Genomic DNA, 24,728 nt, shown 5'->3' with positions numbered 1-24,728 from the left:
GTGAAGAATGTCATTGGGATTCTGATTGGGATTGCATTGAATCTGTAGATTGCTTTAGGTAATATAGACATTTTAACTATGTTTATTCTTCCAATCCACATGCATGGGATATCTTTCCATTTCTTTATGTCATCGTGGATTTCTTTCAATAATGTCTTGTAGTTCTCATTGTATAGGTCCTTCACCTCCTTGGTAAGATTTATTCCTAGGTATTTTATTCTCTTTGATGCAATTGTAAATGGTATTATCTTTTTGAGCTCTCTTTCTGTTAGTTCATTATTAGCATATAGAAATGCAACTGATTTTTGTAGATTGATTTTGTACCCTGCAACTTTGCTGTAGTTGTTGATTGTTTCTAACAGTTTTCCAACAGATTCTTTAGGGTTTTCTATATATACAATCATGTCATCTGCAAATAGTGAGAGTTTCACTTCTTTGTTACCTATTTGGATTCCTTTTATTCCTTTTTCTTGCCTAATTGCTCTGGTCAAAACCTCCAGTACTATGTTGAACAGGAGTGGTGAGAGTGGGAAGCCCTGCCTCGTTCCTGTTCTCAGAGGAATGGCTTTCAGTCTTTCCCCGTTGAGTATGATGTTAGCTGTGGGTTTGTCATATATGGCCTTTATTATGTTGAGGTACTTTCCTTCTATTCCCATTTTATTGAGAGTTTTTATCATAAATGGATGTTGTATCTTGTCAAATGCCTTCTCTGCGTCTATTGAGACGATCATGTGGTTTTTATTCTTTGGCAACCACTGAATTTGAATCATAGGTTTGTTCAACATGGTTGAGGGTGAAAAGGCCAGGAGGGGGCACCTTCTGGGTGCTGAATTGGTAAGGTCCTGGTTTGGGGAGGTTGACACATTGATATTATTTAAGAAGCCGTATTATATTTAAAGTGAATTCATTATGCAAACCTTCAGGAAAGATAACCAAAGCTATTTTTTTTGCAAAAGGATTCCTACGTTGCCTCTCTCAGCTTTGTATAAAACAAAGCAAAAAAAGCCTTGCAAAGAAAAAAAACTCCAACCTGGATTTGCATGAATAGATGCAACATCATAATTTACACTGCTAGCGACAAGCTATTAGAGTCAATGGCAAAGATCATGAGGGGCTTATCAGCCAAACAGATCTGCATTCAATTTCCAGCTCTGCCGCGTATTAGCTATGTGACCTTGAATAAGTTACCTAGCTTTACTTAGCCTCAATTTCCTCAAATGGAAATAACAATAACAGCAGTGCCTATCTCCCAGGGACGTTGTGCTGATTAAATGGGTTGAAATATCGTGAGTGCCTAGCCCAGTGGCTGGTAAGTAAAAGTGCCTAGAGACAGTTAGCTGCTATATTTATTATTTTTATTATTTCTGACTCATTGTCCACTGTATTGGTGCATGACAGAGTAAAAAATTATGGGATAAATGAATAAGTTAATAAGCAGTGAATCTAAAGATATCTACAGATTCAATGCAATCCCAATCAGAATCCCAATGACATTCTTCACAGAAATAGAACAAAGAATCCTAAAATGTATATGGAATGACAAAAGACCCCAAATAGCCAAAGCAATCCTGAAAAAAAAGAATAAAGCTGGAGGTATCACTATCCCTGACTTCAAAACATACTGTAAAGCTATAGTAATCAAAACAGCATGGTACTGGCATAAAAACAGACACACAGATCAATGGAACAGAACTGAAAGCCCAGAAATAAAACCACACATCCATGGACAGCTAATCTTCGACAAAGGAGCCAAGAACATACAATGGAGAAAGGAAAGTCTCTTCAATAAATGGTGTTGGGAAAACTGGACAGCCACATGAAAAGAATGAAAGTAGACCATTTTCTTACACCATTTTCTTACAAAACTTAACTCAAAATTGATTAAAGACTTGAATCTAAGACCCGAAACCATAAAATTCCTAGAAGAAAATCTAGGCAGTACACTCTTTGACATTGGTCTTAGCAGTATCTTTTTGAATATCATGGCTACTCAGGCAAGTGAAACAAAAGAAAAAATAAACAAATGGGATTACATCAGAATAAAAAGCTTCTGCAAGGCAAAGGAAACCATGAACAAAATGAAAAGACAACCCACCAACTTGGAGAATATATTTGCGTACATATATCTGAGAAGGGGTTAATTTCCAAAATATATAAAGAACTCATACAACTCAACAACAACAAAAAACAAACAACCAATCAAAAAATGGGCAGAGGATATGAACAGACATTTTTCCAAAGAAGATATACAGATGGCCAACAGGAACATGAAAAGATGTTCAACATCACTAATTATTAGAGAAATGCAAATCAAAACTACAATGAGATTTCCCCTTACACCCATCACAATGGCTATAATTAACAAGACAAGAAATAACAAATGTTGGAGAGGATGTGGAGAAAAGAGAACCCTCATACACTGCTGATGGGAATGCAAATTGGTGCAGCCACTATGGAAAACAGTATGCGGATTTCCCAAAAAGTTAAAAATAGAAATACCATATGATCCAGCTATTTTACTACTGGGTATTTATCCAAAGAACATGAAATCAACAATTCAAAGAGTGATGCATTCCTATCTTCATCACAGCATTATTCACAATAGCCAAGACGTGGAAGCAATCCAAGTGCCCATCAATGGATGAATGGTTAAAGAAGATGTGGTATATATATATACAACGGAATGCCACTCAGTAATAAAAAAAGATGAAATCATGCCATTTGCAATGACATGGACAGACCTTGAGGGTATTATGCTAAGTGAAATAAGCCAGACAGAGAAAGACAAACACCGTATGATTTCACTTATATGTGGAAGATAAATAAACACATGGACAAAGAGAACAGATTAGTGATTACCAGAGGAGAAGGGAGTGGGGGGAGGAGAAAAGGGGTAAAGGGGCACAGGTGACAGATAAAAACTAGACTCTTGGTGGTGACCACGATACAGTCTGTACAGAGACTGATATACATTAATGTATACCTGAAACTTACACAACGTTATAAGCCAATATGACCACAATAAAGTAATTTTTAAAAAAAAGCACTGAAAGAAAATGAAGGCATCACATTAAAGAAGGCCAGCTTGTTGTTCTAGATAGTGAGGGATCATGTTTCTCCTTGGCATGCCCTCTGTTGGGTGCAGCAGGAGAACAGCTTAGCTCCTGGTCTTCTTTTGGCCAAAAGAAATCCAAAGATGGTCTCCAAGCTCACCCAGAAGGAGTCCACAGCTTTCCTAGCACCCTGCATCTCTCTGATTACCCGTCTCATCCATCTGCTGAGAACACACAGTTCTGCCTGAGTGCTCTTGGAGGACATGAACCTTCATTTGGCATTATTGCTCAGTGCTAAGTCACTCGCTGTGCTTGTACTCCACAGCCCACGCCAGTTTCTAGCATGCTGAGGGCTGCTATTTTCCTTTCCTAAAGGCCACGGGTCTTACTGTTTCACATGGCAGAGTGAGAGTGTGACAAACTCAGATGGACATAGCAAGTACCTGTAGACAGCCTTGAGGAGACAGACTCTGAATGTGTGACTTCCTGCATGGGTGTTGGGAAGTCACTTTATCTCTCCTTTCGGGCTTCAGTTGTGGCAAGATAGGAATTGGAACACCTGCCCCCATTTATTTCAGAGATCTGATTTGAAACCATTTTTACTTTAAAATAGTCTGAGAAGAGTAAACATTACAAACACACACACACACACACACACACACACACACACACTGAATCCTTTGACTAAATAAAGTATTCAACAAACTTTAGAGAAAATTATAAGTTCAATTTTACTAACTGCCCAGGACATGGGTGTTCTGTCATAATGATTTCACACTTTTTACTTCCACTTTCACTCCTGAAACAATGTTGGGCCCTACTAGTGTCGATTCTTCCTGTCATTTCCCAGATTCTCATCTCCTTAATACCAGCTTCCACATCCTGAGTGTTCTTTCTGTGCCAGGGACACTGCTAAGCACCTTATATGTATTTTCTCAATTGATCTTCACAATATTTCTTGAGGCCAGAACCATTATTATGTACATTTTGCAAATGAAGGGACTGAGGCTTAAATGGCTGCAGGAATTTGCCTGTGGACATAACAACTTGAGAACAGCAGAGCTGGATTTGACTCTACACCATCAGGCCACAGTGTGTACACATGAGCATTATGAAACAGTGCCTGAGACCCTGGCCACGCCATTCCTGAGGTTGCTCAACAGCTCCTGCATCCAGCCATCTGCTGCCTAACTAAGCAGTACAAGGAAAAGGAATCTGCTTTCACCACTGAACTTATGAAGAAGGAAAATGTTGATGAATTTTCTTTTTGCTTGATCTAGAGAGAAAAACAGTTTATAAAAAACAGAAAAACTCCCATCCATGCCAAAGTGTCACAACCTGTGAAACTATGAAGGGTGAAGGAGTACTGCCTGCCTTTTACAAAGCTCCCGTTATAAACGCATTTGTCTGCATGTTGCTCTGCACATAGAAAACATTCAACAAAGGATTTTGATTTCAAGACAACATCAAGTTCACACTTTTATCTGAAAGAAAGGAGATGTCCTTACATACTCAACAATTTAAAAAAATCCTTTATGGGCCAGCCCCGGTGGCCTAGTGGTTAAGTTCAGCATGCTCCACTTCAGTGACCGGGGTTCGGTTCCTGAGCGCAGACCTATATTACTTATCTGTCAGTGGTCATGCTGTGGCGGTGGTTCATAAACAAAAATAGGAAGATTGGTGATGGATGTTAGCTCAGGGCGAACCTTCCTCAGCAAAAAAAAAAAAAAAATCGTTTATGATTTGTTCATATGTGGCGTGTTCAATGAATTTCCCTCCAAAACTAAAAATAAAACAGCCTCTTTGAGGGATCTCATCCACTTTCTTGCTACCAACTATGATCTATAGGAAGTCGGCTCCCAAACCTGTATCATCTCCAGATCCATGTGGTCAGCTGCCAACTGGCAACCTCCTCTGGATTCTTCATAGACATCCTGATCTTATCATGTTAGCATCACATTCTATTCCCCATCCTACTCCTCAAATGATTCCCCTCAAAGACAGCCAAATCACTCCTCCAGTAACCTAAGCCAGATACCTGCAACTCCTCCTTCCTCACCCAGTCTCCAAAGCTTGTTGAGTCTACTCTTGGACAAACTCTCCTCTGGGTCTCCTCTTCCCAACTTCCATCACCACTGCACTCCTCATCTCTTTCCTGTTATTGCACTAACTTCCTAACCGGTTTCGCTGCTTCCACATCCACTTTCTCTCATCCACAGTTACGAGAACGCCAAAGTGATCTTTCTAATACATACACCCAATCTTGTCCTTCCCCTAGTTAAAATCCATCAGGGCCTCCAGTGCATCAAGTCCAAGCTCTCCAAACTTTAGAGAGAGATACTTAAAACTCTCATGGTCTGGCTCCTCCTCTCTGGTCTAGCCTCCTTTGTCACTTCCACATTCACTTGACCATCGCAGCATGCTGAAAAACTTAGAGTTCTCTGTCATTCTTGTGTTGCTGTGCCTTTGTGTGTGCCAGTCATTTTGCCTAGAGAATCCTTATTTCTTTTCTCTGCTTGTGAATTCCTATTTATCCTTCAAGAAAGGTCCAGAGTGAGACATCTTTCTTGTGAGACCGCCCCGATTCCCTCTAGTCAGAGGTAAGTTTTTCCCCTATAGCCTCTGAAACACATCTCATTGTAGCACTTAGTAATATGCATTTTGATCATTTATTTACTGGTCTGTATGTCTCAGCTAATTATAAGCTCTTCCGGGGCAGGGCCTCTGTCTTTTTCATCTTTGTGTCTCTAGCACCTATTACAGTACTTGGCATATCCAGGCACTGGCTAAATGCTTGTTGAAAGAATGAATAAATGAGGGAATGAAACTTATTATGTGAAAATAAAAGTTTATACTGATTTGAAATTTTCAAATTTAACTAATCAATAAATTTGACCTGAGCACATGTGATGTATAAAGCACGGTATTGCATTAGACACAAAGAAGTACTGTACGTGGCCTCTGCATTAAGAAACTTGTAATATGGCTGTGGGGGCCAGATAAATATATATACAAACAAATGCTAATTAAGAGAGAAATGATTTTAATGAAGTGATAAAAAGGAACTTCTCAAGGCAATGTAGAATGAGTTGCGAAATGAATGAAATGGAGATGGGTTATAGGATCTTGGAGTTTGTAAAGGTCACTATGGCCTGGGAAAGGGATTCTGTGGAATATGACTCGATAGTTAGAACTCCATGTTGCAAGTGGCAAAAAGAATTAGCCCTTAGGGATTTAAACAATAAAGGGGAGCTGTTGGCTGAAATTCCCAGGAAAGGCTGGCTCCAGACAAGACTCTATCTAGTGTGCAAATAACATCGCGTGATTTCTCTGCTCCTCCCCTTGAAGTGTTAGCTTCTGTTCCTTTTCTTCCACATGTTATCATGTCATCACCCTCCTCTTCTTCTCTCAGCAGCTCTATGTTCTCACCTTGAAGGGTACCATTCCAGACCCCACAGCCTCACCTTTTCTTTCCCAGAAGGCTCCAGCAAGTATATGTTTACATCTTATTATCTCTGATTAGTTACATAACTTCCCTCAACCCATCACTGTGGCTACAAAAAAGAGATATTCTGATTGATTTAACCCAATGAGTGCCCACCTCAAAAGTGTGGGCAAGGTCAGCTGCGCCTATCGCATGGCTGATAATACGAGAGGATGGTTGCCAAAGAATACACAAGATACCCAGAGAGGCTAGCATGTCACCTAGGGGTGGAGCAGTGTGGCTTGGGAAACATGGCTTAGGGCTACACCTAACAAGTCTGACGTGCTGCTCATTTGTTTCACCAAGCCACAACGTTAAAAGAGTTCTCAGAACAGGTGGCCTCCCCACACTAGCCTTCCCTAAATCATGGCAGAAGAAAGAGCTCTGGGTTAAGGATCAAAAGCCTGACTTCTGGTCTTGGCTCTATCAAGACATTGAATCTTTCTAGTCCTCAGTTTTCTCAGTTATAAAATGTGGATGACACCTGTTCCCCCAGCATTGTCAAGAGGGTCAGATGAAACTATCAGTTTGGAAGCTCTTTCAAAAGTATCAAAATATAATTAGAAAGGATTATTTGTAATCTCATCCTCAATGCTCACTTCTATATATTTCTCATCTTGAGAGATTAAGAAAATTAAGCCAATGAACTCCCCCAGTTTCCCTCTGTTCACCCCACTCCAGATGGTCTGGCCATCTTTCTGTTCCTCATATGCTCTATATCAATCATGATGCTTTTTGCTCAAGGAATGGAAAATCCCATTCCAAAGGGCTTTAACAGTAGGATATTTTACTCTTCCATAACAAGGATGTGCAGTATGGCAGGCCCATGCCTGCACACCTTTTGGCTCTGACCTGCCCTGAGGGTTGCTCTCACCCTCAGCCTTGCTGCAAGACAGCTGCAGTGATTCCAGGAATCATAGGCAGAGAGGAACTGTTTCTTCACATGTATCCCCTTTTATTTAGGCTAGGAAACCTTTCCAAGAAAAACTCTCATGTCTTATTGGTTAGAACTGGCCACAAGCCCACCCTGAAACCAGTCTCTGGTGAAGGGGGATGGGATCCATATGATTGGCTAAGATTATTCAGGATTCACTCTTGAGTTAGAGATAGGACTATTTTCTGCATTGCCACATGGTGGAAATGATCTGAAAATGATCAGGGTCTGACCACTAAAAGAGGAGGGAGACTGGCTATTGGGTAGGCAACCAACTGAGTCTGTGTAGCAGATGCTGCCAGTGCCCTGTTCGTATCCCCAGGCCTTATGACTTGAGTGCACATCACTGACTTCTGACCACAGGCACCCGTATTCTTTGCTTGCAAGCTTCTGGTCTTTGCAGCCTGCTTTCCTGCCCATGCAATAAGCCATAAATGCTAGGGGATTAATGTCCCCACCCTGGGAACAGCCCTCAATGACTGATGGGAGTATATATATCCCCAAGTGTATAAATACTGACTTCCCTCATGCCTAGGGTGAGATAACTCTGCAGTGTTTATTCTACACTGGCTTCCAGAATTCCCCCAGCAGAATTAAGTTCCAGTTGCCCACAGTGGTAGCTGGCTTGACAACACACCCTTATAGGCCGTCTTCCTTTTCCTGTCTCACTTTTTCACTCCACTATGGTGTTTCCTTCACGTCCTTTGACTTCCTGTCTCACAGTCGGCTTCCTGGGAAACCTAAATGAAGATACTCTGCACCATATGTCAAACTCCTTCCTGACTCCAGGCTTTGTGTATAATGTTCTCATCTGCTTGGAATGTGTTTCCTCTTTCTTCTCACCTGATGCACACTCACTCTGCCTTCAAGTTTCAGTGTGAACATGACTTCCCTTCGGAAGCTTTTTTTGATCCCTTCTCCACCTGACACCATTCTCTCAGTGTTTGCTCTCCTATTCTGTACTTCTCCCCAACAATGGTTGCAATTTAATTAATTGTTTGTGTAATTATTTGTTTTCCATCTTTATCCCCAACTAGACTGTGAGCTGCTGGAGGGTAGGGACAATGGGTTTGGCTTCCCACTCTATTGCTGGCACCTAGCACAATGCCTGGCACAAAGGAGAGGGTCAAGGACTTACTGCGTGTTGGAAAGATGAGCCTTGTGAAAGACGTAAGTTTGAGGGTCATTCACGAAGACAAAATTATCAAAGTTTTAGATGAAAAAGATCTTTTATTCACATGACTCTTAATGGATCTACATTTATTTTTTGGGACAGAACATAGCTTTTATACAGGGGAGGGATGCCCACCATCTAAGGGAGAATCTTAGAGTAGCTCATTTATATCCATAAAAGATGTCATTTTAATCACTTTTTAATTTTATTTATATATTATAGTATTCCATCTCAAATCCACCATTCATTCATTCATTTATTTATTCAATGCCTACTTACAGGACACTATTCCTGGCAGGGTCCTAGAACTATCTGCTATCAACTCTTTTCAAAAGTCGTGAGAGAGATTATATTTATGGAGAATATCCCAGGTTCTCTCCCTGCCTCCCCTCAGCTGTACTTCCACATTAAGCTTTTGGCTTTCATTGAAGGAACAAGGAACAATGCTATGAACTCAATCATTATATTTGCTGGAAAAGGGTAACTGAAGACATTGCCTATTTTGTCACTCAGTGCTCATGTGGGAGAATTTCTTATAGTGATAAGTGCCATGAGGTAGGGTAAAAACAAACAAACAAACTTGTGTGCTTGCCATCTCTTTGCCAGGCAGACTCTTTCTTACTAATCCCTAAACCAGACCCTTATCTCTGCAGGCAGTGGATCCAGGTTTTGCAGGGCTTGAGGCTTATATAATTTGGAATCCTTCTTTGAGAAAAAAGAACAAAACTACACATAAAAATGTGACACAGAGCCTTGGAGGGGGTCCACACGGGTAAGGGGCTCTGAAGTTCAAGCTTCACTAGTTTCACAGTAAATGAGCATCTGACCTTGATTCAGGGAAACCCGTCTCCTCTGCCCCGACCCTGCCATGGTGGTTCTGACCTCAATGCCTTGTTTACCTTGCTTTTTTACTTAAAAGCCCTCCCTCCTTCTTCTTCTTCAATCCCTGGACCATACTTTTTCAAAGTTTGGTCCCACAAATGCCTTCTTTGACTCTATCAGCTGAAAATCTCTCCCTTTCCTGAAGGTCCACCACCCTATGTATAGAGCCCAGGATATTTTGAGACCCACAGCTTAGAGAACATCATGAATTGCTCTATTTGAGGTGCATATGGTGTGCCTTCTCCAACTAGATTATCCATTTCTTGGGCACAAGGACTATTTCTTCATTTAGACCTCCCCTCAGCATCTACAAAAGTTCTGGGTACAGAAGGAAGGGAAGGTGTTATAGAAGCAAAATGATGGGGTCTGGAGTGAGGCCGACCTGGTTCAAGTTCTAACTCTGCCACTCATTAGTCTGGGGCCTCAGGTGAGTAGCTTAACCTCTGAGTCTTAGTTTTCTCACTGACAAATGGATAAAATAATGGTGTTTATTTCATATCATTGTTGTGAGGACTAAGTAAAAGCATTTATTCATTCACCGGATATCTATTTAGCCCTCTCCTGGGCTATTTTTGGCACCAGAGGCTTGGAGCACATGTGAGAAAGCAATACTCGAGGTGTGGGGGTTCTCAGAGTTGAGTTGGGAGAAGGGAATTTATAATGTGTCAGGATAAGGCTATAACAGTCACACAAGCAGAGCAGAGGAAGTGTTCAATAAATAGTTGTTGAATAAATGACTGACAGAATGAAGGAATTCAGAAGAGAAAATGATTAATTTTGCAAAATAAGGAATACTTCACATATTTGCAACATCATCCCTATGCAAATCTAACATTAAATATAACAGATGTGACATGCATGGGAAGTCATAAAATGCTACATGTTAAAGCAAAATAAAATCAATAGGAGAAAGAAAGCAAGGATTGAATGAGAGGAGAGAGGGAAGAAAGGGAGGAAGGAAGGCCCTAAGAAGACAAGGAGGGAGGAAGGGACATGTCGACCCACCTGGCCAAGCGTGCACTCCATGCCACCCAGGAAGTCGGCCTCCTTCAGCCCATTGTGGTTGCTGCTGATGTCATGGACCTCAAACCGCAGCCGCTGCACCTCTTCAAAGTAAAAGTCCACAGTAAACAGTTTTGAATACACTGGGTTTATGCAGGTGCGAATCACCTCCGTTCTGTCAACCTGCAAAGAGAGAGAGAGAGAAAACCCATTGAGGATTAGGGCTTTTCATTATAATCCTTCAGGTGAATTAATCTTATGCTGCTTCTCCTCCTTCCAAACTATAAATGCCCTCCATCAAGTCACCAGGGTGAGCAGTATGAAAGTCTTCAAGGAAGCACCTTCAGAGAATAAGCCATGTCTCAAGGAGGAAAATCATTTTAGAATAATCTGAAGCTTTGTATTTTTAAAGTTTTAGAGCATGTTGCATTGTTAGTCAATAGGGCAACAATTAATTATTAGTGGCTGCCTGGAGCCTTAGGATGAGAAGGAGTCTGAGGGCACACCTGGACTGGGAGGAAAGAAATCTGTAATCAATTCCTGATGTCTGAAGGGCACAGCAATGACAAACGACCATATAGGTGCCCCATTTTAGCGAATCCTACTCTAATATGAGTTTCATAACTCCTGATTCCCAGCATAATGAAGTGGAAAGGCCATGAGAGTGGATACAAATATGACTGCCTTTGGTCTCAAGTACACCTTTTATTGGGTTTATAACATTTACTCAGCTGTTTCAACTCCCCGGTCCTCAGTTTCCTCAACAACAAAACGAGGATTAGAAGATTAAGGGGTGAAAAGTCCCTTCCTGCTCTAACATTCCATGAGCTATGATTCCCCTTGCTTTCTGTCCCTCTCTCCTAGATGCCTATCTGCCACTTTCTGCCCTCCTCTGTGCCCCTGGAGGTGACCTCTATGAACTGAATTTCCTGGGCTCCCTTGCCCTCTGGGTTCTGTTTGGGGTCAGCCAAAGGGAGGACTAGGCAGGAGAACAGAGACTGGGAGAACAGAGAGGTGCAGGCAGAGGCTCCTTGCCTCCACACACCCAGAGTCCATCAGCAGGCTCCCTTCCACAGAGGGAGCTTTTGCTGGGTGCTGATGACTCAGTTCCCCTCTCCCTCTCTTGACCCTTCAGACAGAGGGGTGGTAAGGGCTTTCTGCTGTTGCTACCCATGATGTCTCAGATGCCTCACCATCATTTGTTGGCTCCCTTATCCCTGCCCATGCCCCTGAAAAGAGTCCCTTTGTAAAGAGTTTAACTCTTTAGGTGAAACTCTTTAGGTATGCCATCTGTTTTCTGCTAATATCCTTACCACTGAGGTTCGTTCCTTTTATATCTGTCATAAGTAAAAAGACACAGCACCATTTATATTCTGGGAAGCCTTAAAGGACCAAGTTACAGATAACCCAAGATCCCACAGTATCTCTCACCTGGAGATATCCATCCCTCATATTTTACAAATCAACTAGAGCCTACATGTACTGTTAACTTTCAAATAGAAACATGGTATACTGGATACTTCCCAAGTGTCATTCATTAGCACAAACTGTGAAAAACATTTTTCTCATTTTCATTAAAGTACAGGGAAAGTCTCTCAATAAAATGAAGTTAAGATGGTCTTTGACCATATCGTTCATGTACATGTTATCCAGCCAATATTCGATACTTGCTGCAGCCTCCTCTGACATCCTTGAGTTTATGCTTTGTCCCTGGCCCTGTCCCTTCCTACACAGGGCCTTGTGTGAAAGAGGGTTATTCTGGAAGGAGCACCACCTGCTATTCTTGGTGGGACGGACAATCCAAGTTGCCAGGAGAAGGAGAATATGGTTCTGGTTATGTTCCTGTTTAACAGATAGAAAACCAAACCTCAACCCACAGTTGATTAGCATTTTACAACAAACTATTATTCAGACCAATGGTTATTTGACTATTCTGTCTTCCCATGAAGACTTACCTTCTATTTGAGCTGAATTTTACATTCTTATAAAATGTTCTTGGGGGTCAGGACTGAATATGTTATTGGCTGATTGTGTGGGTACAAGGATTCACTGTACTGGCATAATTTTTTTTTCAGTTATTAAGAGATTGTGGTTTTGAATACTAGTAAAAGCCAGAGGTCACAAACGGGTAGTCTGCAAGTTCAAGCTGACCTGGGGATATTTTATTTGTCTCACTTAAAAGTATTTTTCCCTTAACTCATCAATATAAAAGAGGGGCCATTTCTATTGCCCCCACTTTGGGAAAAAAATCAGAATATCTTGCAACCTGGGGCTACATTCATACATGGCAACAACTGGGGACTGCCCCATTCAGGAGGGGCACTCAATCTCCATTTTCCAAGCTCTTCTCCCTCAGTGAATTTCCCTACCTGACCCCTAAAGGTATTTTTGCAACATCTGGTCCAAATTCGTAGAATAATGAGCCATATGATAAGAGATTTAATTACATTCATGTGGTGCCTTTTGATAAAGGATTTTGAAATAACTCCCAAGAAGTAACTGATTGGTGGATTTGGCATCCTCAATCGACACAGAAACAGAACCTTCTCTCCTAGTGCTAGGAAGAATAGAGTCCTATTTAGATGATAAGAGGTTTACATGATAAGAGATAAGAGGTTTAGATGATAAGAGATAGAAGGAGATGCTCTGCTTTAACCACTCCAAATGGCACAAATGGCTGATGGGCACCAATCCTGTTGCTTTTCTTCTCACTTCTTGATTTTCACATGATGACCCCACATAGATATAAAGTTCACGTTGGCATCAAGCACACTCAGACAGGCTATCCAAGGTAAGCTGCCAGCATCCACACCGAGTGACTTGGTTTTGTGAGGGAAACGACTGGTTGGAAAGAATTAAGTAATAAGCATTTGCATTACCAAGATAGATAATTCCAGGGATAGTCTCAGGGCCAGTAAGAATCCTGAGTAAAGGTGCTCAGGAAAAGAAGGAGAATTGATGATAGAAGTGCTCACTGTACTAAACGCATATTTGGAAGATATCTCAAAACAGTCTGCATTCAAAATATTCTGTCATTATAAAAGATGCATTATCATTTCTGGAGACTGAAGCCAGGTTTAACCTGAGCAACAGAGACTAGGAGAGCTCATGTTTCTCACTGAGAGGAGTCAAGGTCAAGGCGGTTGTTTCCAAAAGACCACCCACTGCCTGGTGCTACTGGTTGCATCAGAATCAGTTGAGCCCCTTTCTTTAAAACTCAGATTCCTGTTCCCTGCCCCCGGGGATTCTGATTCAGTAAGTCTGGGGTGGGGAACCCAGAAACCTGTATTTTTAAAAGTGTGCTAGGCAATTCTGCTGTGGGAATATCAGAGTAAGGGAATTGAGGAGACGTAGGGTATATCTCTTGCTCTTGTGTGAGGTCGTTTTGTCAAGGTTTATGTTATCTTGCTGGCCCTCTGTTACACAGTCTGCAAAATGTGAACACTTATCTCCTCTTCTTCCTAACCATAATGACTGATATATCAGTGTTGCTTTATGGTTTGCAGAACATACTCACGTCCATTTATTTGATTTGATTTTTATAGCAATCATGTGATGTAGCTTTATACTATTTTAAATATGAGAAAAATCAAGGTTAAGTGTCAGCACAAGGTACTGGACGATACAGTGGGCACACGAACTCATGCCTTTTAACCTCCAAGTCTGGACTATTTTCTTTAATTCATGTTTATTCATGAGCATCCCTAGAAGAAAGGGAAAATGGGGCTGGGTTATGGTATGATGGTGATAGAATCAATCACTGAATATTGCTTTTGATGAGATGTTCTTTTACAAATTTCATCTAAAACATTTCTCAGTATAACACCAAAGTTTGTAATAGTTAATACTTAGAGAAGGCCTGCTATGTCACAGGTACTCACTTTAAAAAAAAAAAATGTTATTGAGGTATAATTTACGTGTAATAAACCACATCTATTTAAAGCGTGCAATTCAAAAATTTTGACATACATATATATTTGCGATCCATGACCACAATCAAGACAGTGAACATATCCATTACCCCCAAAGTTTCTTCATGACTCTTTGTAACACCTTCCTCTCTCCCCCACTCCCAATCAACTACTGATCTGCTTTCTGTCATGATAGACCCATTTGTATCCTCTATAATAATATATAAATTGTATATAGTATGTAGTTTTTTTCTGTCTTTATTCTTTCATTCAGCATAAATACTTTGAGATTTATTCATTGTTGTTGTGCATCAGTGGTTCATCTTTTTTATTTCTGATTAATATTCCATTGATGGACTTCTGGGTTGTTTCCAGTTTGGCTATTACATATAAAACTGCCATGAATATTCATGTACAAGCATTTGTACAGACACATATTTCTTGTCTTAGGTAAATAACTAGGAGTGAAATAGGTGTATGTTTAATTTTTTAAATTCTAATAGGTGTGTAGTGGAATCTCATTGTGGTTTTAATTTGCATTTTCCTAATAACTAAGGATGTTGAGCATCTTTTCATATGCTCCTTTGCCATCTGTACATCTTCTTTGGTGAAGTGTACATTCAAATCTTTTGAGAGGTACTCTCTTTTAATCCTCTGACAACACTATGAGATAGGTACTATTATATCCCCTCTTACTGGCAAGTAGAGAGACCCCGTAACTTTCCCAATTTCACATGGCTGGAAAGAGGTAGGATTTTTCACCTCTATGCCATATAATCACACAAATTTGAAGATTTTCTAGTGAAACTGTTGCTCAAATTAATGCACAAGCCAGACAACCAGCATAAAATGTAGACCTGATGGGGAAAGTCAACAAATGAGGCTGCGGTTCTGTCTCTGGAGATCTGGTTTGTCCACTAGGCATGCTGGAGACACAATGAGGGCCCTGAACGCTGCCTACAGAGATTGGATTGTGTGGGGAACAAGGTCAGCGTGTCATCAACAAACAGTTCAAGACTATGCCCAGAAGGGCCGTCTGCTCTCTGGGGCTTCCATGGGCTGGAACTGCCACAGGCAAAGGAAGTGAGGTTATTGGGAGGCAAGTGTTAAACAATGTGATGCTATTAGCGGGGAGAAGGTAAAGCAGGAGCCACAACTGATGCCAGTCACTGAATGGTCTAAGGTTTCCTGGAGAAGTACAGGCCCTTATCCCAAAGGTAACAGGTGTTGGTGAAGAATGACATTATGCGCCAGAGAGACACACGAGGGCCCCAGGGCAGCCTTATAATTAGATATCCCTTCAAACTCATATTTTTTAAATATTTCCTCAATATTTATTTAGTGAGGGTGGGGAGAAACTAATTTTCTCTGAATAAAGAATGGATAACTTTATGTTCAAAAATAAAGGATTTATTACAGATAAATTTTCAAACCATGTAACTTCCAAGTGGACATATTAAACCACATAAAATTTAGATAATAAAATAAACCACTGAGCCACCAGAAATAACATTATTCAATTTCAGGATTTCAGCTGCTTATGGCTGCTGATTTCAAGTGACTCGCCTCAGAGTTGGTGGCTTGCCCCACAGCTGCAACAAACAAGTTGTGGTTCTTAAAATCACTCAACAGAGAGAGAGAGGTTGGTGCTGGTGAGATATGGCTTTTATTTTCGATTTAAGTGGATTCTCTACTTTGATAGGACTAAAACTCTTTAACATTTTGCTGGTTATATAAGAAGTCACATGTCGAAACTTGAGTTTCCTGGTGCCATTTTTGTGATGTGTCTGCATGCTGAGGTTGCATCATTTCTGGTTGTCTGGCCGACCTGCCGCATGGACTGTGGGTTCCTACTCACCGGTTCCTAAGACTGAAAATATGCCCGAGTGTTTGTCAATCTTTACTTCTCCTTAACTTATCATAAAATCCTGGGCTGAAGCTGACTTTGCGCCTTGCCACATTCGTCTAGCTTAGTGGTTCTCAGTGGGGGCAATACTCACTTTCCCAGGGGGCACGTGGAAATTTGTAGGGGCATTTGGGCTTGTCACAATGATGGAGTGACATCACAGGATGCTAAATACCCTACAATGTGGAGGTTAGTCTTGATCAACACAGAACTGCACACTTCCCAAAGTCCCCTATTAGTCCAACCCACCTTCAACCTCAACTAAACAAATAGAGAAACTTCTCCAAGGGCTCACTGGTTCTTAGAAAAATCCACAGGAATGGTCTTATTGGCCAAGATAGGAATAAAGAATGGGACCTCCCAGAGAGAAACTCCAGAAGACACCCCCTATTTGAAGCAATCATAAAAGTTTTGTGATGGCAATAACACACTTCACAGAAGCCACCTCCTTAGGAATTCATTTTGACTCCTTCCTAATAAATTATTTAATTCCTTCTTGAAATAGATGGCAAGTTAGGTAGTGACCAATGGTAATTGTATCTGTTCTGCTCAGACAAAGGAAGGGATAAGAGAAAAAATGATACACCTTTATTGTACACCTTCTTACTTTCCCATAGAAAGCACTTCACATGTTATCTTCTGTCCTTACCTTCATTGACTTTAAAACATACCTTTATTTCACAACTTCACATATTTAAAATTGGGTTGCATGTTATAATTGATGATATGACATTGTTTAATTGGAAGTATTTTTTTCTTAATTTGATACATAAAATAGTGCTTCATTTTACCACTGATTTATCATTTTACCAATGATTCTATTAAATATATCATTCTTCTTTTGCAGAAGATAAAATAAAACTGCATCAGAAAACCAGTCGCAAAAGTAAGGCTCAAACTAGTCTGTCCAACTCCAAAATATATGCTCTTCCTACTATACCATTAGTTCTGGGTTGAATTACGCCCCTCAAAGTTCATATGTCGAGGTCCTAATCCCCAGTACTTCAGAATGTGACCTTATTTGGAAATGCAGTTGTTACAGAAGTTAGAAGTTAGGATGAGGTCATACAAGAGTAGGGCGGACCCCTGATCTGATATGATTGATGTCTCATAAAAGGGAGAAATTTGGACACAGACACAGGGAGACGCCCTTTGGACATGAAGGAAGAGACTGGAATGATGCACTTACAACCCATGGAACACCAAAGACTTCCAGCAAACCACCAGAAGCCAGGAGAGAGCATGGAACAGATTCTCCCTAGTACCCTCAGAAGGAACAAAACCTGGCAACACCTTGATCTTGGACTTCTAGTCTCCAGAACTGTGAGACAATAAATTTCTGTTGGCTAAGCCACCCAGTCTGTGGTCCTTTCTTACAGCAGTCCTAGGATACTAATACACCATTCTGCCTCTCTCAAGAAACATTCAGCCTGGTACCTCTTCAAGATTTATCCCTGAAAAGGCACTCTTCACCCACCACGTGGTAAAATCATCAAATGCTCTACATTGAACTAAATAAGCGATCCAGGATCACAAAAGTCTCTCTGTCTCTCACTATTGATCCATTGAACCCTCCCTTTATCTCCTTGCTATGCACTTAACCTGGCTCTTAAGTAACAGGGCCTCTTGTGCCGGCTGGGTTCTGTTTATAGAGCCCTGGGGAGGAACCTGCTGGAGAACCTAGAGCTAGATAGTCCTTTCACCACTAGACATAGCCCCAGGCTTGTGCTATTCAAAGTGTACAGTAGAGTCACATCATTTGCCCAAGAGTGTGGTTCACAAGTAAATGAAGTGAGCATCACCTTGCAGGCCCCTTCAGAGAGGTCTCAAGTACCACAACGATGGGTCCTGGGTCCACCTCTTCTTTTGTTGCCCTCCTCAGCCCCTCTAGGCTGCTGGCTCCATCCACACAGAGCCTGAGCCAATCCTGACTGGATCAGCATATTGGCAGGGGTCTCAAATGTGTTTTCCGGTGTGAAACTCTTCTGTGTCCTCCACAGCTGCCTCTCTTCCCTAACAAGAGTGCTTAGTTTGTCTGGCTTAGTTTCCTGATTTCTGCTCCATGTCTCATTGCCTTGAGCCCCAGCCTACTCAGCTTGGGGGTCCTGTCACTATCCCAGTGCTATACAATAGAATTTTCCATGATCACAGAAATATTTTATATCTGCACTGTCCAAAATGATAGCCATCTGCGAGATGTGGCTATTGAGCTCTTGAAATGTGGATGGTGGGACAGAGGAGTTAAATTTTAAGTTTTATTTAAATTTAATTATCTTAAATTTAAATTTAAATAGCCACGTATGTCTAGTGGCTACCATATTGGACATTCTGTTCTAGCCTGTGTCAGCAACATCTCCCTGGAGATTAATGAAATACTGGTTTAATGGGCCTGCATATTCCCAGGGGATTCTAGTATACAGCAGTAGTTTGCAAACTTTGCTGCACATTGAAATCACCTGGGGATCTCTAGGTCCATTAAATTAGACTCTCCGGGGGGGTGGAACCTAGATATCAGTAGTTTCAATATCTACCCAGGTGCTATGGACTGAATGTTTGTGTCACCTCAACATTCACATGTTGAAACATAAGCCCCAATGTGATGGCATTTGGAGGTGGGGACCTCTGAGAGGTGATCAGGTCATGAGAGTGGAGCCCTTATGAATGGGATTAGTACCCTTATAGAAGAGGCTCCAGAGAGCTCTCTTGCCCCTCTGCCATGTGAGGACACAGCAAGAAGACCTCTGTCTAGGAACCAGGAAGCAGGCTCTCACAAGACACTAAATCTGCTGATGCCTTGATCTTGGACTTCCAGCCTCCAGAACTGAGAGAAATAAATTTCTGTTGTATATAAGCCACCTAGTCTATGGTATTTTGTTATAGCAGCCTGAATGTACTAGAACACCAGTGATATACAAATCTACCCAATAGTTTGAAAATCTTAATGATGCACAGTTAAGTTTGAGAACCAGTAAAATTATATTACCAACTGCTATGACTCAGCAATAAGGTGCATGGAGACCAGGAAACAGAAGGTATTGTGTGATCTACTCCGAGTACCACACCCCAACCTGTGGATCAGACTTTGTGTCTTGGTACGTTTCTGCTACCTTGGAAGCTGCCATTTTGACTACTGCTCATCTTGCTATAGGGTATGAAGACTGAATGAAATAACTGCATTATGGGCTGGTTTATTTGATGTCTTATCCAACAGAGCACTCCATTAACTGGCACACTCCCAATTTGGGAAACAAGAGTTAGTGAATGTGGTGGTTATTCTCCTTTGCATCCCCCAGAGCTTTCTGCTCGGCTCTGTGTCCCAGGAGACTGGCCTGCATGGACTGCTTCCTTAAGGTTTCTTCGCCAGCTTGCCTCCTTCAGCCAATGGGAGGCACCAGTAGGAGATCAGAAAGTGGGAGGAAAGAGAGATTGGTGTGTTTTTCTTGTCTGCTCTCTTCCTCATGTTGCAATTTCGGCAGTGACTATGCCCCTCCCACTACAGTCTCCTCCTAGTAGCCCTTCCTGCAGGGCTCCAGCTCTTACTGGGTTCCAATAACACTGCCACCTCTGCCTGCTCATCAAGCCTAGTGGTGGCTTCCCACTATCGCCAGTCCCAGAGCATCTAAGCATCTCTTGCTGATTCCTTTAACTTTGCCCACACATCTCTAAGTGTGTCACCAACATATCTTTTTCTGCTGGAACCTTGACTGGTTCAGCAATGCTCTTAAAAATGGCCTAAAATAATGCAAAACTTGGAAGAGCCTTCTGAATCCCAAGAGCAAGCAAAATTGTGTCCAGCCTGGTGGATCATGATGAATGGATTATATGGTCTTTTAGGAGTTTGAAAACTAGTAATCCATATGCGACTCATGTGGTAACTTCCTCTTAGCCACAATATCCTATTCCCCAATGTGTTCAGTAATGGATCATAAGGAACATTTGCTGAGCACTTAGTATGCACCAGGCATTGTTCTAACTACTTCACATACATTATCCCACTTAATAATCCCCAAAACCACATATTACCACTATCACTATTTTACACATAAGGAAACTTGGGGTCAAAGAGGTTAACTTGCCTAAGGTCACTCAGCTATTAAGTGATGGAGCCACTTGGGATTTCCCTGAAAGCTTTCTCCTGGGACACGGCATCTCTCTTGAAGAGGACAAATCTATTCAGGGACCCTCTGACCACAGTGCTTTCAAGCAGGGCCCTTCCTAACACTCAATACTCCAAACGCCCTTTGAGAGGAAAACAATCTTTAACACCCTCAGCTGGATGACAGACCCTGAGAAGGCTTTTCAGGGTGACTCTTGAGTGTCCAGTATGCCTTTTGCTATCTTCAAACTTTCTCTTCCCCCTCCTTTTATATTTTGCTTTTCAAGTTTCTCCACTTAGCTAGAGCCCCTTTAGAATGGCTCAGGAGAAACCTGGAGGCTCCGAGCTGAGAGGACATAAGGAGATTCTATAACATAAATGGGGTTTTTGAATCCTAAATCAGCTGTCTTCCACCCCCCACTCCAGCTGTAAGCTGGCACATAAATATCAAGCAATCAGAAACTGCCTCACAAATTCATGCCTGCCTGCCAAAAGCAGGCAGAGCCTGCCAGGCCTGGGAGTGGGAAGGTGTTGGATTGCAGGTCACTCTAAGTTGCAGCTACTGTCAGATCCTCCTCATACAGGAGCTTGGAGGCTAATCCCACATAAGTGTAAAGCAATTTGCACTTCACTCAGATGTTGGTTATTAACAGGATGTTCATACCATCTCAGCTCTCTGTCACAGCTGTGGAGTCCTCTGGAAAGGTCATCCAAGACTGGAAAGACTTACTTTTCTTATTAATTGATGTTTGAAATAGTGAAAAGAAACTCATCTGCAGGATGCCACATACACCTCCCAAGCCCGACATGCTCACCAGCCAGCGCTGTGAAGGTGGACTCGCTGAGGCCTGCCTCAACCCTCCTCACATAGGTGTCCACATGCAGGGATGAAGTGATGGGGGCGGTCCCATAGCTTGGGGTCTGCCCCCTAGGTTCCAAGTCTCCCTCCCCCAACTCCTTTAGAATAACCGATATCCATTTTGTTTATAAGTCATTCCCTAATTGCCCAAATTGTGAATTAGTCACATGATCCAAGTGGACCTTCTCCAAAGGCCACTGGGCAGGGGGAGCACACCAGCCTTACGCCCACCGCTCTTTCCCACAGCACTCCGTCACTACTCAGGGGCACTCACCTCTCCTAGACACTTTGCTCTTCCCATGAAGTGTATGTTGTGATAGCAATAATCCGAGATCCTAGATTCTTATTGTTCATCAAGTCTGGGGATGACAGCATGTTTCATCCTGCCTCTTAGTTCTGAGGGATTGGTGGGAACATGGTATGGTAAAGGTATCTGAGGCTATCTCTGTATTTAGGGGGAAGATCAATCACTTAGCAATGTCTGCCCTGAGTGTAGAGGGGGTGGGAGTGGTTCATGTGTTACATGTATGTCATTCGTCTTCTACTGCAGAGGAAACTGAGGCCCACGGATATTAAAATGACATCCTCAAATTCCTGAAGCTACAAACTGGCAGTTGAGATGTGGATCCAGCTAGGTTCTGACTCCTGGTGCAGTGCTCCACCTCACCACATCAACCTTCCTATTCCACGACTTCCTACACAGTTACATGACACAAGATCCAGGGCCTAGCATGTCAGCATCAAAGTTTAACACAAACTTACACATACACATTCAGCCTTTTTCTTGTGGTTTTGTCAATGAGGGCTCATCTCCCACACATCTGCAACAAATTCTAAAAAGCAAATCCCCTGAAGGGGGCAGCACTGTAGAACTAGGCCACACCAGGAAATAGGCTGTTAGGAAATGGGTAGCCCAGGAGCTCCCTGCACAAGCATCAGTCAGGGAGGACCTCGAACCAAGCCACACTGGGACGGTCAGCTAACTGAATAGCGCACAGTCAGACATCACTGCGTGTCCCCTGAATGGGATGATTAACACTTGAAAGCAGCATTCCTGAGGCACGCTCTACAATACATCAGCTCTACAAGCAGCTCATGGAAATAAAGCATTCTGCAGTCAAATGAGTTTCAGAAGCCCTGCCTGCTACACCCTTTTCTTAGAAAGCTGTCATGCAGAATATATATTAAAGGCTCTGGAGGAGTTCTGCAGCAAATAAATGTGTTAACTTTTCTAATATTTTCCAAACTTATTTAACCTTCTTTTTCCCTCTCACAAAATATGTATATTAATACCCAACAAAACACATTTTAAGGAGTTTGCATTAAAGTATTAAGGAAGTAGACATCTCTTATTTTCTCTAAGAGCAAAGTTAAAACACAAGTGGGACAAATTGCCTTACATACTCCACACTTGGCAAAGTGCCAAAAACAAAGTTTGTTCAGTATTTATTAAATTATTGAGCAAATAAGCTTTTGAATGCATTCAATATTTTGCATAATTTCTGTGGGCTCTGCCTCTATTCTTCTCCAATGTCTCTCTTGACCAACTTGTATCTCTCGCCTCCTCGTGAACATGTTGATCTTCTATCTGAAGCCAAACCCAAGTTACCACAAATTCTTATTTCCGTGAAACTCGAGCTCAGAAGCTAGAAGAGATAACTGGGTGGATCTCAGCCCAGGGTGGATTCCAATATCTGCTACAGGCCCCTGGCCTTTTCTCCACAGTCAATTTGGACCAAACAGCTTTGTTGAGCCGTACGCCATAGTACAGTGACAAATGTGGGGTGATGCCCATCTGACGGTCACTAGCTACATACCTGGATTCTATTTCCTCTGTGACCCAACAACCAGCACCCACTCCTTTTGCCCCATTTCAAAATAGATCACTTTTTATTTTACTAGTTCCTGAAAGACTTCCTCTTGAAGCCAAGGAATTTATAACATTTTATTACATTTGTTAATTTGAAAGTTGAAGCTGCTTACACAAGCACTGAGAGAAAGCGTGGTGCTTTGACAGCTCACCGTGGGCTCTGTGCTAAGTTCCTGATGCTCGTTCTCTCTTTGAAGCTACACAAGAGCCCTTCTATGTTGGCCCCTTGCTCAACAGGTGAGAGGGTTCAGGAAACATAATCCAAAATACTACTTTCTTATAACAACATCAATGATTTCAGTGCCTAATCTTGGCCCCTTGGAGGATTGTTTTTTTATTCTAATAGCAATCCAAACCTTTTTTTCTTATGTCTTATTTATTCGACTAAAGTGAATTCTTCACAAATGCTTCTGATTAGCAATTTGTACTCATTTCCACGCATTCTCTCATTCATTCAATGAAGATTAATGAGTGCATGTGATTTTTCCAGCACTGAGCTAGGCCCTAGGGGTTCAGCATTAAACTAGACACATCACTATCCATCCCAAAGCACACAGTCCAGTTTATAATATAGATGTCCTACTCAAGGTCCTATTTATTCCGCAGAAAGCCTTGAGTGCACAGGAAGGCCATTCTTCCATAGTGGTGGTTACTAGCCACACTCTGTGGTGCCCTGCAGTGGAGGCAATCCTGCCCCAGCTCAGAGAAAGACAGACAGAAAACAAGTTCTCACAAATGACATCTTTAGATGTCCAAGAGGTGTGAGAAATACAAGTGGCTCTTCATCACAGTGGTAACAGCATTTCTGTAAACCCATTATACACATTTTATCTGATCTGGCAGCTATGCTAGGAGCTGGGCTAAGTGTTTTTTGTATTTGTAGAGAAAGACAGGCTTTCAGCAATTAAAAAGCCAAGGCCAAAATGAAGCAGATTTTAGTCCCATAAAGAGAAGACTTTTTTTACAATCAGAAAAATCTAAAGAAAGAATAAGACACTACTTAACAGGAATGAAGAAGAAGAGATTTAAGAAACAGGTAGGGGGTGAGGGAAGGAATGAACTAATTCTTAAGGTTTCTTCCAACTCTGGAATTCTACTTCTATGCCTAAATCCAAATATGGATTTTGTTTTTTGTTTTTTGCTTTTACTGGCTTTGATAGCCAGAGTATAAAGAGTTTTTAATCACCTAAAGGATAAGTTTAGCGGTTATGGATTGTCTATGGTTCATTTCCAGTTCCATGATTTTGCTTAATCCAATGTGAGGTTTATTTTTCTCGGTCCAGTACATATGCACAATCATAAACAAAACAGAATGTGTGTATTAATCATTAATGACTTTTTATTTTCTATATTTTTTATGCTCTTTCTTGGGGCCATGCTCACCCTGGAGGGACTATCCCTGTTTGAGCTAGCCAATTCTTAGAGATAACAAAGAAACCTGGATCTTTCCCTTCACAGGTACACCAACCAATTCAGACTCCATACACCCACCGCCTCCTTTATCCAGCTCATACACTCTGGGCCATGATTCCCCTGCCCTAACCACCCCAGGGCCAG

The 24,728-nt window shown here is 41.7% G+C and overlaps 1 protein-coding gene across 1 annotated transcript in view; it reads right to left on the bottom strand.

Annotated features, from left to right (window-relative positions):
* Positions 1 to 24,728, bottom strand: part of CPNE4 (copine 4) — a 456,919-nt gene that overhangs the window by 156,912 nt on the left and 275,279 nt on the right. Inside the window, exon 3 of the mRNA XM_058553151.1 lies at positions 10,533 to 10,712. Within this exon, the coding sequence (XP_058409134.1) occupies positions 10,533 to 10,712 (180 nt within the window). The remainder of the gene's footprint in view (positions 1 to 10,532; positions 10,713 to 24,728) is intronic.

The sequence above is a fragment of the Diceros bicornis genome, chromosome 2, assembly GCF_020826845.1.
Source record: "Diceros bicornis minor isolate mBicDic1 chromosome 2, mDicBic1.mat.cur, whole genome shotgun sequence".
NCBI classification, from domain to species: domain Eukaryota; kingdom Metazoa; phylum Chordata; class Mammalia; order Perissodactyla; family Rhinocerotidae; genus Diceros; species Diceros bicornis.
Note: the sequence above shows the minus strand (reverse complement) of the source record. Positions and strands in the feature narration are given on the sequence as shown.